A 20826-nucleotide genomic window follows, 5' to 3' on the forward strand; every position below is an offset into this window, starting at 1 on the left:
AAACCAATATCATCCCCAAAAAACAGAACAATAAATACAAGGATCATCAAACCACATCCACAAATTCTCACTAGACTCTTGCTATGGACTGAATATTTGTGTCTTCCCCCAAATTTATATGTTGAAATCCTAACTCCCAAGGTGATCATATTATGAGATCTGCCTCTGGGGACCCCAAACCCATGCAGGTGAAATAGGTGTACACAGGAGAACATGTATCGATCCTGAAAACGTTATGCCTAGTGCCAAAAGCAGGAAAGAGAATGCAATACGTAAAATAATACTATTTACATACGTGAAAAAAAATGCATGCATATCGTACAATACCAATTTTGCAAAAATATCTCCAAACCAAATCATGCACATCAGACAATTCAAAGCTGATTGGGAGGCTTTAGCTAACAGGCAGGGGGGCTGCTAGAAGCAGGCTTGTGTGTGAATTAAGTGAAACCACTGCCCTCAGGGTAGAAGCAGCCGTTTTGGACAGAGAAGGCTTGATGGGCAGAGAGAATGAATGAATGACCCAATGAATGAATGAAACGAGAGGGGTCTGGCACGGATCAGGGATGATGATTGGCTGTGCGGAAGGTGGAGGTCTGTTCCAAGCACTAACGTTTATTCTGGGATTTTGGAGTTCTACGTCCAGAGCGTGTTAGGGCAAAGTACCCCGCCCGCCACCCCACTGCATCACCGGGTTCAAGGGGGGCTGATGATCTGGGGTCTGACCAGAGCCCCAGATCCCCGGTCCTGGCAGTCTCCATCACCAATCTTGCCGGTTGACCCCAGGTCAGCGACACTCCTGATGGTGAGCAGCGTGTGGGCAGCTCTGGGGCTGTCCCTCACCTGCATCTCGGCCCTCAGCCTCATCTCCCCTGCCTGGTTCCAGACCCCCACCTTCTCCTTTGGCGTCTTCACCTACTGCGCCTGGCCTCAGGGGGACAGCTGGAACCAGAGCTGTGTGACCTTCAGATCCCTGGAGGATATTCCTGACTTCGCCTGGAAGGTAAGACCGGGGCTCCCCAATTCACTGGGTCCCCTGGGGCACAGCCAAAACCCTCAGGGCAGGGAAGCCGGCTGAGTGGGAGTTGAAGGGCCTTTCCTTGCTGCCTGGGTGTCCCAGAACCTGTGAAGCCACCATTAGTCTCCCCTTTGAACAAAGCACAGAGGTTCCTAAGCCTGACAGCCCTTGAGAAACACCTGTGGAACTTTGCTGCAAAAATGCCAACTTCTGGGGTCCATCTGGAGCCTCTGACTCTAGGGGTGGGGTGGGGTCTGGCTACCTGTATTTTAGCAAACACCCAGCATGATTCCAAAGGCAGTCGCCCACCCATATAGCACCTCCGTGCACGTTAGGAAACAGCACCCTTTCTTCAGTACACTATACTGCCATCTGCTGGGAAATCGCTGTAATCAGTATGCAAATCTATGATGACCCCAAATGCGTATCTTAGAGTTGTGCAGTGTACAACCTGCACACTCCTACCTGGCCACCCTCTAAGCACTGCTAGGTTCAAAAATGAAAGCCAAGGTGTTCAAGTTCCTGTTATGATGCATATTACCAAGAGTAACAATGGGGAGAATGGGTAAGGACTCCCAGGCCAGCACTTCTAAGGAAGAATATACAGCCTTCAAAACTGACCGTTGCGAAGGTGATGTAACGGCACCTACCAGGTGCCCTTCCTGGTGACCCTGACATGTAGCAAGTACTTAATAAAGTTACGGTATGGTGGCCAATCTGGATCTTAATTCTGGCTCTCCGTTTAACTAGCTGTGCGTCCTTAGGCAAATGACTCCCCTTTCATGGACCTCTGTTTATTTATATGTAAAACAGAGATAATAATAGCACAGACCTCATGGGGCTGTTGTGAGGACTCTGCTGCTGGTCACATAATAAGCAGAGGCCGCATCCACCTGCCGCGTCCCAGCCAACACCCTTCCTCTCATGCCTTCCCGGCAGGTCTCAGCTGCGCTGCTTCTCGGAGGCTGGCTCCTGTTGGCCTTCGATGCAATTCTCCTCCTGTCCTGGGCCACAGCCCCCAAAGGGCTGTGCCCGAGGAGGGGCAGTGGCCCAATGCCAGGGGTGCAGGCAGCGGCAGGTAAGTCCACTGGCACATAGTTAAGTGCTATAGACATATTTATGGAATGAATGAATGAATGAGCCTGTGAGCAGAGCCTGGCCTCCTAGGTCAGATCTCAGAGATAAACCCTAGGATTGTCCACTATCCTGGTCCTTCAGCAAGCCAGAAATTGGGGGCAGGGAGAGATGGCATCCTTAATGCCATCCACTCCTGCCCTTATCCAACTCAGTCCTAATAATCTGTCCCCCTTGGTTTCTGTCTTATCCATCCACCTTGTGTCATCTTTACCAGGGCCACCATGGCTGGGCAGGCAGGTTGTGCACTGCACAAAAGTGCACAGCTGAGAGCTGAGAAGATGCTCAAATCTAGCCCATGCTCAGCTTACTAAACTGTGAACCTGCAAGGCTGCGTCTGCCGAGGAGGACTGCTTTTCTCTAACTCACACACAGCCTTCGGAGGCAGCAGCCTCGGTCTTGATCGTAACCCTCGTTCAATTAATTCTTCACCGTCTCTCACGAGGATTAGAGCAATAATCCACACAGATCTCCCCGCTGCCACCCTTGCCCCCAGCACCTGTCTGCCACACACAGAACAAATGGGTCCTGTTGAAACCGAAATCGGATCCTGCCACTCTGACTGGCCTATCTACCCCTGATGGCTTCTCGTCACCCTCCGAGTAAAACCCCAAGTCCTTTCCCTGGCCTGTGAGGCTCCACCTCATTCCCTCTTCAACCTCAGCTCTTCCCCGCCCTGCCAGGCTCAATACGCCCCAGCCGCATTTGCTCTCTGTTGCTCTTATACACCACGCTTGCTCCCGCTGCCTGGAATTCTCTTTCCCCGGATCTTGCATGTCTAATTCCCCGCTTCATTGAGGGCTCTGCTGAGATATCACTGCCTCCACGGGGCCTTCCATGCCCTCCAGCTGAGGGAGCTTCCCTCTCCTTGCGTTCTCCATCCTCTTACCTGGCTTTATATATTGCACAGTGCGCCACACGTCACAGATGCCCGATAGGCAAGTGCTGAGTCAGCAGGTGAAGATGCGCTCCTTGCCCTAGGCTTGCTTGCACAGTGTCTACTTGGCAGGGGTTGGGGGGATCAGAGAGTTGTAACTCAGTGGATATTTGACACCACGTGGATGGGCACAGGATGCTGGGAAAAACTCCAGGGGGGACCTGACCAAGTGCATGCAGGGTGTTAAGGTGAGCTTCCTGGAGAAGGTACCACTTGAGCTCAGTCTGGAAGGATGAGTAGAATTTAGCCTAGGGGACAAGGGCATTTCAGGTAATGGGAAGTTCAGGGGCAAAGGCATGGAGACAGGACAGCCATGCATGTACAGGGAATGGAAAGTGGACCCGTGTGGCTGGAGACAGCGAGGGAGGCTAGGAGTCATGTGACTCCTCTGCACCACCAGCAGTTCCTGGGAGTCCAGGAGGTTCACTTCGTTAGCATCATTAATGCCCACCACAGCACCTCGAACAGTTTTGATGAACGAATGCATGGATGGATGGGCAGGTGGTTTGGTCAATGAATGGATGAACTGATGGTTGGATAGATAGATATTTTAGCAGATGGATGGATGGGTGGATAGGGAAGATGGTAGACTGGAATATGGCTGGATGGATGGAGGATGAGGGATGGATGGATGAGTGGGTGGATGGATGGGTGGAGTCAGGTGGCTAAGTAGGCAGATGGATGAGTGAACAGATAGGCGGATAGAGGGATGGAGAGAATAAGTAGGAAGGAACATGGTTGAATGGATAGATGAGCGGATGGACAGATGGGTGGAAGTGTAGTTGAGTGAGTGGGTGGATAAAAGGAGGATAAGCCACTAAATAAGTAAATGAATGGATGGTTGGGTGGGTGAATGGACAGGTGGGTGAGTGGGGAGATGGTGGGTGGATAGCAGGGCGGACGAGTGAGTCCTGGGATGTAAGGTTAGCCCAGTGCCCCTGACTGGCTTTCCTTCCCACTGTCTCCAGCCACTGCCACCATCGTGGGCCTGCTGGTTTTCCCAATCAGCCTGGCCTCACCGTTCGCCAAGGAAGTCTGTGACGCCTCCTCTGCATACCATGGTGGGAGGTGCCAGCTGGGCTGGGGCTACATAACTGCCATCTTCAACGCAGTCCTGGCCAGCCTCCTGCCTGTGATCAGCTGGCCCCGCGTGACCAACGTCCAGGGGACGACCATCCTGTTCTCCAGTGACACTGAGAAAATCATCCTGGTGCCAGAAAGGAACAAATAAAAATCTCCCCAGAGGAGCAAGAGGAGCAAAAGCGCAATCCAGCATTGTACGAAAGCACCCATTTCGTACCCAGTTTCAGATTCCGCCCGTACTGCTTCCTTGCCGTGTGATCTCAGGCGAGACACTTCACCCCTCTGGACCCCAGTTTTTTTCTTCTGCAAAATGGAAGTTGAAATAATGCCCACCTCATAAGGCTGTTCCGGGAATTAACTTGAGATTCTCTGTATAAATAAAGCACTTCGCACCCATGTCTGGCACATGGCGCTCAATAAATGTTAGCTACTATTATTATCGTCTCTACCTCGCAAGACTGTGGTGGGAGTTACATGTATTTATGAAAAGTGCCCAGGCCGATTCTGAGTATGTGGTTGTCACTCAAATACTAAACCTTTCATTAGGCGCGTGCACATTCTCTTTCTCTTCCTTTCCTTTTGATAATTCCTCCTTTCTTGGATAATTTGAAAATTATTTATTTCCTCATCAAATATTTAGTGGTGCCTATTATTTACAAGATTCTGTGCCAGTGTTGGAGTGTGGGGGTGAGGAGGTTAAGGACCTATCTCACCCCTCCGTGCAAATGCAAACAATCCCGCTGATGTAGAAACTTCACCGTTAGTTGGGGCACATGATGCTCTTTACAATCCAGTTCCAACCACTCTCTTCAGCCTTTATTACTTGTCATCCACCCAACCCCTGTGCCACTCCCTGCAGCCACAACGAACTTCTGAGCCCACGGGAGGCCTCTCCCCACCTCCATACCTTTGCACCTGCTGCTTTCTCTGCCAGGGGTGCTGGGATCCACATGTTGGTTTTGCTTGTGCTGACCCATCGCCCCTCTTTGGAAGCAGTACCCCAATCTTCCCCTGGGGCTATTCCCTGGCCACCCCGGGCTTTGAGATGGACAAATGAGCCCTTCTGGAAAATCAACCCTGGTCAGAATGATTGATTCATGGGCGCTGTGGGAGCCAGCAGGCCAGCATGGAGGGGAGCAGAACCATGGGATGGAGGGAGGTGGAGCTTAGAGGACTTCATCTGAACACCTGGATCCAGCCATTCTTGACCCCTTCATGCAGGAGACATGGTCACAGGCAGCTCCAGGCTGACATCCCTAGCTTGGCTGCCCCAGAGGAAAGAGGGAACTTCCTTTTCCTCTCTTGGTATATGTAAATTCCAGGGAAGGAGTCTGATTGGCCAGCACTGGGTCACAGGTCCACCCCTGTGGGCATGTCAGCAGTCTCACTAGAAGGCCATAGTTACAGTGGAGAAGATATAGTTACCGATATCTGGGGGAAGGTGCTTGCTGGTACCAGAATGGGGAAAGGATGCTAAGCAGGCAGATACATGCAATGGCCAGCAGCTCTCTCCTTCAGGGAGGCTTTAGTACCCCCATTTCACAGAAGTGAAAATTGAGGCTCAGAGAGGTAAAGTCACTCACTCAAGGCCACAGAGCTGATCAGTGGCAGAGCTGGGTTTGAACTCAGAACTGTCAGACTCTATGGTAGATGCACAATAACTAGATTTGCTCCCTCTCCCCCCACCCACCCAGCTCATCTTGATCAAACTCTTGGCTTCAAATGCTCACCCAAGAATATTGTGAACTAAAATAAAATCTTAAATCTTTAGCATCCCCCAGCTGATTGAATGGATCCTCTCTTAGCCAAGGGGACCCCAGAAATACCCTGACACTGAGTTGCTGGCCATGAGAAGGGAGATCAGACATGCTTCCTCATTCCCCCTTCTTGGAGAGATCCTTTGTAACTCATTAACAAGCCTAAGGCCATACAGGGTGGGGCTTGAACCATACCTGCAGGTCCTCAATTTACTTAACAGATCACTTGAGTCTGAGTATATGTCCAGTGGCTTGTCTCTGATTAACAGACTTCCTTATCTTACCCTAAAATATCCCAAGCCTTGAGACAAAGCTTCATTTCTTTAACCAATTAAAAATCAAAGAATCTTGAAAACCCACCTATAACCTGTAACACCCCCCACCGTGCTTTGAGATGTCCAGCCTTTTCGGGTCAAACCAATATACACCTTCCACGTATTGATTTATGACTTTACCTGTAATCCCTGTCTCCCTAAAATGTATAAAACCAAACTGTAACCCAGCCACAGCGAGTCCACTTGCTCAAGGCTTCTTGGGCATGGCTCCGGGTCATGGTCCTCACACTTGGCTCATAATAAACCTCTTTGAACTATTTTACAGAGTGTGAGTTCTTTTCCATTGACAATGTCCACAAACAACCCCCAGGAGCGATTCTATTATTCCAAAAGCACATAGATCACACAGAACATACCTGGTATTTATCTTTCCGAAAGAATAATAAGAATGACTTTAGAACTTTTTTTAAAGTAATAAAATAATTGAATAAAGTATTAGGAAACCTAGGAAGCCACCACATGATGTTCAAATGGATTCAAAACCCAGCAGTTCATGTTGAATGTCATCAGAAGCGCTTCAACGCAAATCAGTCTCATGAGAGAATATTCCTTGAGCCCTGGGCAGATTCCAGTACCAAGAGCAGCAAGTAGAAACTACCAAAGCAGGAGCCCAAATCTATGTGTCATCCCTTGGCGCTTGGGATGTGCTGTTTCCTCTCTTGTAATCACCTCCTAATGGCCCCCAAGTTCCCTAATTTTCTGTTTGAACTGTTTCAGCAATGCCAAAGGGAGTGATTCTCTAGCCCATAAAGCAAAATCATTTACAGAAAGACTCTGTCTTTATTTGGTAATAGACAGAGAGGTCTCTCTGTTATTTTCTCTTCATCAAGAGACACCCACTGTTTACAAGGAGCCTTGTACCTACAAAGTTTGGAAATCATTGTGCACAGATCTGAAAAAAGAAAGCCAGGAAGATACTGGAGGGTTCCTCTACCACATCCTAATGTAATGGCTCGTCTCCAAGGAACTGCATGCTCCTGTTGGGTATTTGAGTTCTGCTAGGTTGACGGTCAGAAATGGATCATCAAGTTGGCGCTTCAAAAAAGGGCTCAAATTGTGTTCCTCTAGAGTCTGTATCTGTCCTGGGGGCAAGCTCTTAATGTACCCAGTGGCTTAAAAGCAAAAAAAAAAAAAAAACAAAAAACACCACCACCAGGAGACCAGGGCCCTTTCCTGACTCAGCAGAATCGGATGCAAACTGCAGAGTCACCGTGGATGCTGCTCCTGCCAAGAACTGATGGCCTCACCACACCTAACGCCAGTGCTTCTCCAAGACACAGACTTAGAGGGCTCAAGGCTCACCCCTTCCTGAGTTTTCCGCCTGGGGCCATATTCTCTTAAGTTTCAAGGACTCACCTGAGGACCTGAGACAGGAACTCTGGGAAAATGGGTTCCCATCCCCATCCCCAGTGATGCTGAGAGGCAGAGGTTCCCTCGAAAGAGCGGGGCTCAGAACTGAGTCCAGAACCAAGGGAGGCATTATTATCCCCATTTCACAGAAGTGAAAACTAAGGCTCAGAGAGGTCAAGTCACTTGCTCAAGGCCACACAGCCATAAGTACCAGATTTGAAATCCTAAATCTTGGCTCACCAAATATGTGGATGGAGATGGATGACACGATTTTAGGTGGTACATTTAGTTAGTCATTCGTGTTTTAATTCTACTTTAAGTTCCTCCAAGAAGAAAGGCTCTCTTGGCTGGTGGGTCTAATGTCTGCCAAACTTAAGAGTATCTGACGAGAAGAAAAGAATATAAATCTCATATTGATAGGTATATTATAATATATTTGAATACACTGATTTGAAATGTAAAGAAAATTCTGAGCCAGGTGCAGTGGCTCACACCTGTAATCTCTGCACTTTGGGAGGCCGAGGTGGCAGGATTGCTTGAGGCCAGGAATTTGAGAGCAGGCTGGGCAACATAGCTAGACCCCATCTCTACAAAGAGAGAAGAAAAATTAGCTGGGGGTGGTTGCGTGCACCTGTAGTCCCAGCTACTTGGGAGGCCCAGGCAGGAGGATCGCTTGAGCCCAGGAGTTTGAGGTCGCAGTGAGCTATGATTGCATTACTGCACTCCGGCTTATCACTTCCCACCCTGTTGCTGACCACACCCTCACCTCCCTCCCCCCCGGGACTACTGGGAGAGACAGAGAAAAGGAAAGAAAGAAAATGAAAGAATATGGCTTAACATGGCTTCCAGCCGTTCTGCAATGGAAAGTGAGGGCCTCCCGAACTCTTTGCAGAAGTTCCTCTCAGCAGCCCCGCGGCCTCTCCTGCAAGCCAAAGGGGAAGCTCTAGGTGAAAAGAAAGTGGAGGATGGTTTCAACGGAGGAGGGTGGGGCCGCCGGAAGGGCCTTCCCACTGCAGTCTTGTTCTGAACAAGACTAGTGTAATTCAGGTAGAAAACACGGGCACAGACACTATCCAAGTTACAGTTATTAATAATACAAGGAGAAGCAGCAGAAGGAGGGGAGAGAAGAGGGGGAGAAGGAGAGGAATAGGAATGAAAAGAGAAAGAGGTGGAGGAAACGGGGCTGATGAGGAGAAGGAAGAGCAGGAAGAGGGTAGGAGGCAGCGGCCTCGACGCCAACTACACACACGTGCGGGACTGAGACCGCTTCTCCAGCCCCACCGAGTGGTGGAAACGTGCCTTGTGTGATCCAAGACTTACCTTGTCACCTCTAGGCAAAGTTCAAGTGCATGCGTTTAGGAAAGCCTTGACACAAGCAAAAATGTTCTCTTGGGATTTTTTTTTTCCCCATAAGAGATATTATCAATGAACAGAGGCCAACAGTGCATGTAATCAGGCATTTGAGGCCACACGACAGGCACCCTGGTGTTCCCAGGTCTGGCAGTGCCAGGCAGCTGCAAGCAAGAGTGCAGCCATCCTGGAGGAGGGCCACGTGGGCCGAGTAAGGTGGAAGTCAGAGAAATGAGATGGTGACCTCAAAGGACAGCCGTGGAACATCAGGACCAGACTTTGCTCTGAGACGCTTCCCTCAGGAAGAAGCAGCGGAGCTCGCAACTAACACAGCCCCCAGCTGGGCTGGCAAAAGGACAAATCGCCACTGGCCTGCTTCTGCGAGTGGCTTCACACTTGCCTCTGCTGGGAATCTTCTGAGAAAGTGGTGACGGGCACAGCAGCTTCCTGGCGCCATCTGCAAACTCCTCCTGCACTTTGCAGGCTTAATTTGGAAAATCTAACTTTTTCTATATAAAACACGAAGTTTTGACGGGTGCTCGTTAGATGAAATCGAGCTTTGCTTCTGCAGTTGAAAACCAGAAGTTTCCCTCAGGCCGTGTTTAGAAACTGCTGGGGGCGCAGACCCAGGCAAGGTCCCTATTGCCTGATGACTGTGGTTCTGAGCGACAGCCACCAGTGAGAACCAGAGATGTCTTGGAGATGGGAGCGTGGTCTGTGGGAATGTGAGAGCTGAGAGATGAGCTAGCTCAGCAGTCAGGAGGCAGAGAGATGTCAACTTAGAGGGATGCTCCCATGTCCAATGGTTGACGGACTGGGGTCCCCAGTGGCACACCAGACCTTGGGGGATGTGGCAGACAGTTTGCAAACAATGGCCGCCATGACTTCCCTGCTTGTATCCATGCTCCTTTTCAATGTCATGTTTCAAAGCCTCCTATCAGGAAGTGGAGTCTATTTCCCCACCTCTAAATCCAGGCTCAGTCATGTGACTTACGCTGACCAACAGAATGTGGCAGTAATGACTTTATGCCAGCCAGGCTGAGGCCTTCAGAGGGGCGCTTGCTTCTGCTTGCTTTCATGGAATCTGCCATCACGGCCACGTCAACAAGCCTGAGCTGGCCTGCGGGAGGATGAAGGACACATGCCCCAGTTTCCTCCATCGCCCCAGCCAACAGCTGTCACAAGTGGAGCTGCCTCTCTGGCCATCACTTGACCACAGATGCATGAAGAAGTCAGGCTGAGACCAGAAGAACCTCCCAGCTGAACCCAACCCAGACTGTTGGTCTGTAGAATCATGAGCTCAATAAATAGCTATTTTAAACCATTATGTTTTGGGTGGTTTGTTACGCAGCATCACTTGTGGTAACAGCTAACTGATACAAGGGGTAAGGAGTGATTCACCCTTCTGGGGAAAGGCCAGGCAACTGTCACGACAATCTGACCCCATCTGGGTCACAAAGGTGGAAGTGTGAACATAACTGAGAAGCAAACATTTCTTTCTTCCCAATTAAAAAAAATAAACCCAAACAAAGAAACAAAAAAAAACCCCAGATTCACATATTTCTCTGTTTATAGATATTTTCTCTCCATATAGACACAACTCTTCAGTAAACATTTACAAGATATGTGGGCCACACTGAAAAAAAGAGGGCACTCCACAGACAGAACGACTCCCACGCACCCAATTCCAGGACACACACGCACAATGTACAGAGATCTGAATAAGCACGATAAACAAAATAAATATCAATTATTCCAAACCACAATCACAAATGCTCTCTGGAACACCACAAGAGAAGGCAGAGAAGAGATCTTGTGCTGTACTTTGAAAGACTAGTCAGTTAAAAAAATAAATAAGAATCCGAAGGTCTGGGACTTGGGACTTGGGTCTTGCTAAAATAACATCCTCTGTAGGGAACAGCTGAGTGGCAAAATAAGACTTTTATCCCGAGGGCCCTTTCGCACGTTTCTTCCCATCTTGGGAAGCTGGGGGGGGGGTTCGGGGGGAAGGTGGGGACATTCAACTCTAATGGCAGCCAGAACCTTGACTGTGTCCCTTTCTGCTTCCTGGCTTGTTCAGGGTGGGAGGACTAACTCACGCCCCTGCAAACACTTCAGTATGCTGCTGCTTTCCCTGTCTCCTTCCCTCTCCAAAACCCCAGCTGTCCTTCTTTCACCGCCCTAGAGGCAGCAGGTGGCCTGGGAAGAACCTTCCTCCCTGACACTCACTGTGTCCTCCCATTCTGGGTGCATCCTCAGAACAGAAGAACTGGCAAGACTGCTCTACTGAAAGGACAGGCAGGCAGAGTGAACTAGCCCGTTTAGGGTCTGTTTGCCTCTGTGTGAAGACATGGAGGTGGCTGTCCCCAGACCGAGCCGCAGCCCTGGCCCCAGTTCATCAACAGATGTTTCCTTAGGAAAACACACACCACACTCTACCCTGGCCGACCTCTTCCTCCTTCTCCTTCATCCTGAGTAAGCAACGGTGCTTAGAGGAAAGCCGGCCTCCCTGATCAAGTGGCTTCTGCCAAACCTACGCCTTTCCAAGACCCCATAGGTGGAAGAAGAGGCGAGGTCCCCCCTCGGAAGAAGGCATCAGGGTGTGGACTCCGCCCTGCCCTCTTTGGGCAGGACCCCAGCGAGCCTCGGACTATCTCATGCCTGACAGACACTTCTCTGGTTTTATCACTGGTGTAGGAAGATGCATTTCTTGAAAAGAAGAAAGGAAGTATCTCCTAGCATCAGACAAACGAGAAAATACAACAAAAGGAATCCTGGCCCCCAGGGGAGATGTGTGAAGGACTCGTGTGCCTTTTCTAACTGAGGGAGGGTCTCAGGACATGGGGGGCTTCGTACAAAGACAGTGGGCAGGGAGGCACATTTGTAGCCCTCCATTAAGCCAGGGGTTCTCCAATGGGGGCAACTGTGCCCTGCAGGGGGCATCTGGCAATGTCTGGAGACATTCTTTTTTGTCACGATCACAGGTGGGGACAGGGGATGGTGCTTCTGCCATCTTGTGGGTAGAGGCCAGGGATGCTGCTCAACACCCTACAATGCATAGGACAGGCCCCTCGAAAAGAATGACCCGGCCCCGAATGTCAGTAATGCTGAGGGGGAGAGACCCTGCTCGGAGCCAGCCTTCCAGCCATGTTCCAGAACCTCTCCAGAGGCCCCTTTCAGAGCACAGAGCTAGCCCCGTAGACCTCTCCTACACCAATTAAAAAAAAAAAAAAATCCCTCCCAAAGTCTCATCTGATGAGACAGTTTGGAAGGTTCGAGAAAGAAGAGGAGACCATTCTGGAGACCAGGAACGAAGATGCTTCCTCCATCAACGACAACCCCCAGCCCCCGCCAGGGAGAAATGCCAGGCATGGGTGGGCGATCTTTGGTCAAACAGGAAAACGTAAGGCTGAACTGAAGGGGGGCCCCCTCGATCCCACCCGCCCGGCGGCCAAAGTCAGGGCAGTTTCTCTGTGCTCCGAAGTCCACGCTCTTGGACAGACACCAGGACCCGGCTCCCGGGGCGGCCCTCCGGCCGGGAAGAGAAGTGGGCAGAAGGACAGGCAGGGGGTGGCTCGCTGACGCTGCCTGGGCCAGGGGTCCCTCACTTGTTCTCAATCAGAGTCTGCACCTTGTACACGAGGTCCCGGGCCAGCTTCAGGACTTGCTTGGTGTTGTGTCGCTCGGCCATTTCTGAAAGAGGAGAAGGCAAAAATCTCATGAGGCTCCTTCTATGTGCGGCCTTGGGACACACTTCTAGCCCCCGGGAGGGTCTCTGCAAGCAGAGACTTCAGGGAAGGCCTACACCTGCAGACCTCAGTTTCCTCATCTGTAAAATGGGGACTGTCACAGTAGCCACCTCACGAGGTTACTGAGGGGATCAAATGGGATGAGGCTGGTTCACAGCATGTGCCATAAAAGCAAGAAGTCGTCCCACCCCCTCCTACAAACGGAATGAGGGAGAGCAAGGCCGGGCACATAGCAGATGCGCAAATATATGAAAAGGAGGAAGCAATAGAAGGAGGAGAGGGAAGGACAAAAAAGCAAAAACAATCATTTTATCAAGAGCCACACAAAATGATCAGACCTGGAAACTAGAATAATTCTAAATTTGGACGTTTATCATAAAGAAACCACTCTGTAGACGGAAAACAAAACGCTAAGATCACGGTTCCCAAACTGGGTGCCGAGGTACCTTAGCGTGCGGCCGTGAACTCACAGGGGCACCGTGGGATATTTAGAAGTTTTGAGGGAAACACAGCTATCGATACTCCACATCAACTGCCCAGTGGAGTGAGTTCACAAAGTGCCCGACATTCCTATCCATTGCTTTGTATCTCTGCAAAGCTAGATTTTCAGGGGTTGTTAGGATTAAAAAAAAAAAAAAAAAGCAAGAACCATGTGAAAATCAATGTGGAACAGAAAACAAAGGTGGGAGTGTTCATTCTGATTCCAAGACTTGAGAAGTTGTGCAAAGCCTAACTGATGCACACATCCCATTAGTAAGTAATTGTACTTACTTAAGAGTGAAATAAAAATGTTATTTTCTTTCAATTCATGTGTACTATGTTTTCAAATAGCGATTAAGTTGTTAGGACATAAATACTTATTAGGGGGTTTGGAACTAACTAAGTCTTTGCTAAATGCAACTTTTGGCCTTGGGTGCCGTAAACATTTTAGAGAGACACTGAGGGTGCCCGGAATTGAGAAAGTTTTGGGAACCTCTACACTAAGATATGAATGGCTTTGGGTGCCCAATGACACCTCAAACTAAAAACAACCTAGATGCTGATGGCAAGGGATGGTTCCGTAAGTTATGGGACAGTCACTAGAGGTATATTCTGTAGTCTTATAAAATTTATTATATGGAAGACAATTTTTGAAATAGTAAATTTAAAAAAAAAAACGCTACACACAGCTGGTGAAATAAGAACCCTCATAATGTTTCAAAAGTGAGATCACAGGTGGGCTTTTACTTCTTTGGGTTTTTCCAGAACCTTCTTTAGGTTTTTTGATTTTAAATAGTGATAACAGTAGCAATAGCTTTCATTTACCGGGGCCCTCATATGAGCCAGGTACCATGTGACGCAACTTATCCGTGTTGTCTCATTTAATCCTTTGGACCTCCCTGGGAGGGGGGGGAGGTGCTGGCACCATTTTATCTCTGAAGAATTTAAGGCCCAGAGATGTGAAGTCACTTGGACAAGGCCACACAGCTCCCGAGTGGCAGAGCTGGGATCAGAATCCACATCTGTCCGGTTTCGAAGGCTGTGCCTTTCTCGTGTTACTGCAATTGCCTTTCTGTGCCCGCTTTCCCTACGCATGTGAATCTTCTGAAACAGACGCTGCTGCCCCATTTCACAGATGAGGAAGTGGGTGTTTAGAGAGAGGGGAAGTGACTTGTCCACTGGCATAGCTTGTCAGTGGCAGAGCCAGCTTTGCCCCTGAGCTGATTTCAACACCCAAGCTCCCTCTGCCAGGTCCCTGAGTAGACGCACCCTCTGCGTTACAAAATGTCAACTTATCCTTTTCAGAACAGCCCTGAGAAGTGGGAAGAACCCTCTTCATTCCCATTCACCGTGAACCAATTTCAGCAAATTTCCATCCCTCCCGAGGCCCCAGGAAGGGGCCTTCCAGAAGCCCACAGCCCTCAGAAGAGACCCGAGTCCTGCGGGTACCATTAAAGAATTTGATGATGTCTGTGAAATCCATGTTGTTCTCCAAAATGATGTCACGGTAGACTTCCACCAGAGCCAGCGCGATGAACAGGACATAGTGGGCGGATGAGACGTGTTTGGCGGCCCAGATGGTCTCCCAGACCGAGAAGACATCATCATAAACGAGTTCTACCGAAACACCAACACACACACACACACACACACACACACACACAGACGCACGGGGAGAAAGAGAGTCAGCGAGAGGGAGCATCGTGCTGCCCTTCCTTGTGAAAATCCCTCTGCGAAAATCCCAGGCCAGCTCTGCTTTATGCTTCTGCGCTGGTGCATTGGACAGAACTCAGGCCAGGAGGCAGGAGACCTGGACTCTGTCACTTGACCATTAGAAGCCTCAGTTTTCCCCATCTGTAGAACGGGCTGTGCAAACCAGGTGGGTTCTAAGTTCCTTCCAGCTCTGACATTCTGTGAATGGAGGAATGGAGCATGTGCAGGTTTGGTCTACGCAGGCCTGGCCCTGCCCTGCCCTTTGACCAGTGTCCACCCCTATCCCCGCACCTCCATCTCCGCTAGCACCCATGGAGTTATCTCTACCCCGACCCCCACACACAGGCAGAACTGGGGCTGCCTCGGACTCTAGAAAAGAGACAGAATAGAGCAGTGGTTACAAGCAAGGCTTCCTATGCCCAATACACTCAGTGCAAATCCTTCCTCCATCACTTGTGCTAGCAAGGGGACCTTGGGCTCGTTTCTTCCCCATGAACCTCTTTCTTTCCTCGTATGTAAGGTGGGTGAAGCTGATAGTGTAAGAGGACTGAAGAGATAATACATATCAATGGGTCAGCATGGTGTGTGGCACTTAATAAACACCTCCACATATATTAGATATTATTATTATTGTTAGCATCCCCCAAATTTGCCCAGTGGCAACAATGCACTGTGTTATACATCACTTCTAAGCCACGTTTGAAATGTGTACGAAATAACCCCTGCCCCGTGGGCTTTAGAGTTCCTGGTCTCTGATAAGCAGAATAACTGAATGGAAGGGAACTGGGCTTCGGGGGTGGGCAGAGGCGGGTTCAGATCCTGGCTCTCCTCATCCTAGCTCTGAATTTAATTCTTCCCAGCCGTGGTTTCTTCCCGGTAAAATTGGGATCCTCGCAGCACCTACTGCCGAGTGTTGTTGCAAGACAAGGCGGGTGAACGGATAGAGCTCTGCCGCCTTTGCCCCAGCCCCCCTCGGCTTCCCCTCCTCGGTACCTTTTCCCCTCGGGTTCTGCTGCAAACGGTCTGGAAAGAAGCCCCCAGTTTAAAGTCTGTACCTCGCTTGAAGTCCAGCAGGAACCAGCGGTAGCAGAAGTAGAAGTGCGTGTAGTCCCCGTTCTGATGCATCAGCTCAAACAGCTCCGAGTCCAGGATCTGCGGGAGGAAGGAAAGGGTGAAGCAGACGGCACAGCTGAGTCGACAGTGGTGCGTCCACTCGCCGGACCCCACCCAGCCCTTGGCAGACAGGGGGAGTTAAAAAATGGGCAAAGGATCTGAGCAGACATTTCTCCAGATTTACAAAAGGCCAACAAGCACAAGGAAGATGCTTAACATCATTAGTCATTAGGAAAATGCAAATTAAATCACAGGCCGGGTGCGGTGGCTCACGCCTGTAATCCTAGCACTCTGGGAGGCGGAGGCGGGAGGATCACTTGAGGTCAGGAGTTTGAACCAGCTTGAACAACAGCAAGACCCTGTCTCTACTGAAAAGACAAGAAATTAGCTGGGCATGGCAGCATGCACCTGTAGGCCCAGCTACTCAGGAGGCTGAGGCAGGAGGATCGCTTGAGCCCAGGAGTTTGAGGTTGCTGTGAGCTAGACTGACGCCACGGCACTCTAGTCCAGGAGACAGAGTGAGACTCTGTCTCAAAAAAAAAAAAAACAAAAAAAAACCACACACAAAAAAACACAAGATACCACTTCATACTCACTAGCATGGTTAAAATAAAAACGATAGACAATAGCTAGTGTTAGCAAGGATGCAGAGAAACTGGAACCCTCATACACTGCTCCTGGGAATGCAAAATGGTGCACCAGTTGTGGAAAGCAGTTTGGCAGTTCCTCAAAAAGTTAAACACAGAATTTCCATATGACTCAGTGATTCCTCTCCTAGGTATAGCCCCAAGGGAAATAAAAACATATAGTCGGCCGGGCGCGGTGGCTCACGCCTGTAATCCTAGCACTCTGGGAGGCCGAGGCGGGTGGATCGCTCGAGGTCAGGAGTTCAAGACCAGCCTGAGCAAGAGTGAGACCCCGTCTCTACTAAAAATAGAAAGAAATTATATGGACAACTAAAAAATATATATACAAAAAATTAGCCGGGCATGGTGGCGCATGCCTGTAGTCCCAGCTACTCGGGAGGCTGAGGCAGGAGGATCGCTTAAGCCCAGGAGTTTGAGGTTGCTGTGAGCTAGACTGACGCCACGGCACTCACTCTAGCCCGGGCAACAGAGTGAGACTCTGTCTCAAAAAAAAAACAAAAAACATATAGTCACATAAAAATCTGTACGTGAATGAATGTGTGTAGCAGCACTATTCATAACAGCCAACTTGAATGTCCATCAACAGATGAATGGATAAACAAAAAATGGTATATCCATATAATTTAATTTAATATTATTTGGTAATAAAAAGGAACAAAATTCTAATACATACTACAATGTGTGTGAACCTTGAAAACATTATGCTAAGTGAAAGAAGCCGGTCACAAAGGCCACAAACTGTATGACTCCATTTATATGAAATGTTTAGAAAAGGTAAATCTATCAAGACAGAAAGTAGATAGTTTCTTTTGGGGGTAATGAAAACGTTCTGAAATTGGTGATGGCTACATAACTCTGTGAATACATTAAAACCCACGGAATGGTACACTTTACAAGGATGAATTTTATGATATCTGAATTATATTCTATTATGAAAAAAATGGTGGTGGAAGAATACCTCCAGCTATTAGATATGCTGTTAAGCAAAAAGAAAAAAAAATCAGGTTCAGAATAGTATGTATAAAAATAATGGAAAAGTATGTAGAAGATGATTCTAATTATGGAAAAAAATTATACATATAAAATGGGCAAAACATATGAACAGGCAATTCATAGCAAAAGCACTCCAAATAAACAGAAAAAGAAAAGAAAAAAAAAGAAAAGATACTCAGTCCCACCGTTAATCAAGAACATGCAAATAAAATCCCAATGGGATGCTCTACTCACACCCAAGAGATTGGCAAACATTACGAAGTGTGACAATATCAAGTGAGGGTGGAATGTGTCAAAAACCCTTACAACACTGCTCTTGAGCATAGAAACTGGTGCAGTCACTTTGGAGAGTGATTCAACCGTGTCTGCTGAAGATGTGTATGCTCTCTCTAATCCAGCAATTCCACTTTAGGTACGTGCCCAAGCAACGCTCTTGCATAGATGCACAAACAGATGCATGCAAGAATTTCAGCGCACCATTGTTTATAAAGGCCAAAACCAAAACCCCAAATTCCCCCAGAGCAAAAGCAAAAAAACAAAACAAAATGGAAACCACCTAAATGATCACCAACAGGACAATGGATCCAAATAAAATGTGATATAATGTGTTATACTCCTCAAGTAGAAGACTGTACTTCTGGAAGAACGGAATGAACTTCAGTTTTGGAGATGAGCATCATGAACTTGTTACTGAGAATAAAAACAAGCTGCAGAAGAATTTATGTCATTTACAACTATTTATGGTAAGTGGGGAAACTTGAGAAACATTATATGTTATTTAGACATATAACATCTATATGTTATAAAAGAATTTTTCACAATGCATTTTAATGATAAACATCCCATTCTAGAAAATGCTTATCATTGGGAGGACAGAAGTAGGGAAATGCCACCAAGAAGGGGTACATGAAGGCTGGAAAATTTATAGTTAATATTTTTTTTTTTTTTTTTTTTTTTTTTGAGACAGAGTCTCACTCTGTTGCCCAGGCTAGAGTGAGTGCCGTGGCATCAGCCTAGCTCACAGCAACCTCAAACTCTTGAGCTCAAGCGATCCTCCTGTCCCAGCCTCCCGAGTAGTTGGGACTACAGGCATGCACCACCATGCCCGGCTAATTTTTTCTATATATATTTTTAGCTGTCCATATAATTTCTTTCTATTTTTAGGAGAGATGGGGTCTCGCTCTTGCTCAGGCTGGTCTCGAACTCCTGAGCTCAAACGATCCGCCCACCTCGGCCTCCCAGAGTGCTAGGATTACAGGCGTGAGCCACCGCGCCCGGCCAATAGTTAATATTTTATTTCCTGGGCAGGTGCAGGCAGAAACGTGGGTATTCATTGTATTATTCTTTCTACTTTTCTCATGCCCAAAATATTTTGTAATATTTTTAACTCCACCAAAGAAGCTTTCAGAGCTAATGTGATTATGGCTGTAGCTCCATTGCTGGTGCATAGATAATTATGCATCCCTATCATTTACTTGGCTTAATGCATTTCCATTCCTTCCACTCAAAGGGGAGAATGTCTTAATTCCTCTGGGGAGCAGATATACTAATCACTATGGACGCTAAAGAGCTAGCATTTATTACAGCACTTCTCAAACTTGAGCTTGCATGAGAATCACCTGGAGAGCTTCATACAGCACAGATTCCTTGGCCCAACTCTCAGAGATTCTGATTCAGTGGGGGAAAGTGCCCAGTAATTTGCATTTCTGAAAGTTCCGAGGTGAGGCTGATGTTGCTGGCCCATGGACTGCACTCTGAGAGGCATCGGCAGGCATTGGCTAAGCACCATAAATGCATTAGTTGGTCTCATTTCCATTATAACTGCAATGATGTATTGGGAATCCCATAAATGGGAAAAGAACCCATTTTCCAGATGAGGAAACTGAGGCTCGGGGAGATTAAAAAGCATATACCTGAGGCTAGACAGCTAGCGAGTAGCAGAAATAGGATTCGAACCCAGGTTGGCTCCAAAGTGCTCACTCTCAAGCCACTAAGGTATACTTATGGTTTCCCAAAAAAACTCCAGAGCAGGACTAGCCAGCGGGTCATACCTGGATCAGCGACCTCATGTTTGCAAAGTGCGTGTCCATGGCGCCTCCGTGGGGGAAGTTCTGGTTCATCCTCTTCATGAGCTCGGTGAAGCAGCTGAAAGCAAGGGCCTCTGAGGAAGCAGCACAGGACAGTCAGCTGTGGCACCACCCGAGGGACCGGAGCTCCCAGAGTGGTGGGCCAAGGCCCCAAGCTGGTTCACAAAGTCCACAGCCAAATAAGACACATACGGGCAAGGCCGAACCAAGTGTATTTCATTTCAAGGGATGCTTTCCAATCTTTAATTACATACTTCTCACCTTAGAGGTATTGCAATATCTTGTTTTAGGAAATGATAGTTACAGCAGATGCTCTTTTTAAAAGATCCTTATTTGGTACGATAAAAAGATGATAATGTTTTGTTGGTCCCAAACTTTTTTTTTTTTTTTCTTTTTTGAAATTCTACTGGTTCGTAAAATTCTCAAGTCTGGGAACCACTGTATTTGAACAGCAATTGTCAATACTGGAAGGGCTTTTACAGGTGATATGCAAAGAAAGGGTCAAATAACTTTGTGAAATGCTTACAATATCTGCTGCTTAGGGAATCATTACATGTAGTTAAGAAAGTAAAGCCTCTGACAAGTCTTGCAATAAAGAAATTTGTTTCGTATTGTTTAACTTGGTGTTTCAAAAACTTTTTGTGAGAATGGTATTTTCTTTTCTCTTAGGAATTGGTAACTTTAGGGAAAGCTACACTGGACTGGAAAGTTTCCCAAAGACAGTAGGATCTCGTTTATTTTTAAAGGACTTTATTTTTTGAACAGTTTAGATTTATGAACAATTGAGAAGACAGAGCAGAGTTCTCAGATACCCCAGATCCAGTTTCCCGTTATTAACGTCTTAACATTAGCACGGTAAATTGGTTACGCTTCATAAACCAATATTGGCCACCATTAACTGAAGTCCACACTTTACTCAGACTTCCTTCATTTTTATTGAATGTCCTTAGTCTGTTCCAAGATCCCTTCCAGGACAGCACATCACATATGGTTGCTGAGTCTCTTTAGGCTCCTCTTGGCTGTGGCAGTTTCTCCGGCTTTTCTCGCTGTTGATGACCTTGACAGCTTGGAGGAGTCCTG

At 48.0% G+C, this 20826-nt stretch overlaps 2 protein-coding genes across 5 annotated transcripts in view; one reads left to right on the forward strand and one right to left on the reverse strand.

Moving 5' to 3' along the window:
- The first annotated feature begins 802 nt into the window (after positions 1–802).
- Positions 803–4320, forward strand: LHFPL7 (LHFPL tetraspan subfamily member 7). The gene is made up of 3 exons (XM_069497639.1): positions 803–1003; positions 1958–2096; positions 4058–4320. Exons 1-3 carry the CDS (start codon positions 803–805, stop codon positions 4318–4320), a joined length of 603 nt encoding a protein of 200 aa, XP_069353740.1.
- Positions 4321–12568: 8248 nt separating this feature from the next.
- Positions 12569–20826, reverse strand: part of SGSM1 (small G protein signaling modulator 1) — a 59769-nt gene continuing 51511 nt past the window's right edge. For all 4 annotated transcript variants that reach the window (XM_069497107.1, XM_069497104.1, XM_069497106.1 and 1 more), the window contains 4 exons: positions 19711–19820; positions 15962–16058; positions 14643–14810; positions 12569–12657 (listed from right to left, as the gene is read on the reverse strand). In XM_069497107.1, the coding sequence (XP_069353208.1) occupies positions 12569–12657; positions 14643–14810; positions 15962–16058; positions 19711–19820 (464 nt within the window). The remainder of the gene's footprint in view (positions 12658–14642; positions 14811–15961; positions 16059–19710; positions 19821–20826) is intronic.

This window comes from Eulemur rufifrons, chromosome 21 (genome assembly GCF_041146395.1).
Source record: "Eulemur rufifrons isolate Redbay chromosome 21, OSU_ERuf_1, whole genome shotgun sequence".
Classification (NCBI taxonomy): domain Eukaryota; kingdom Metazoa; phylum Chordata; class Mammalia; order Primates; family Lemuridae; genus Eulemur; species Eulemur rufifrons.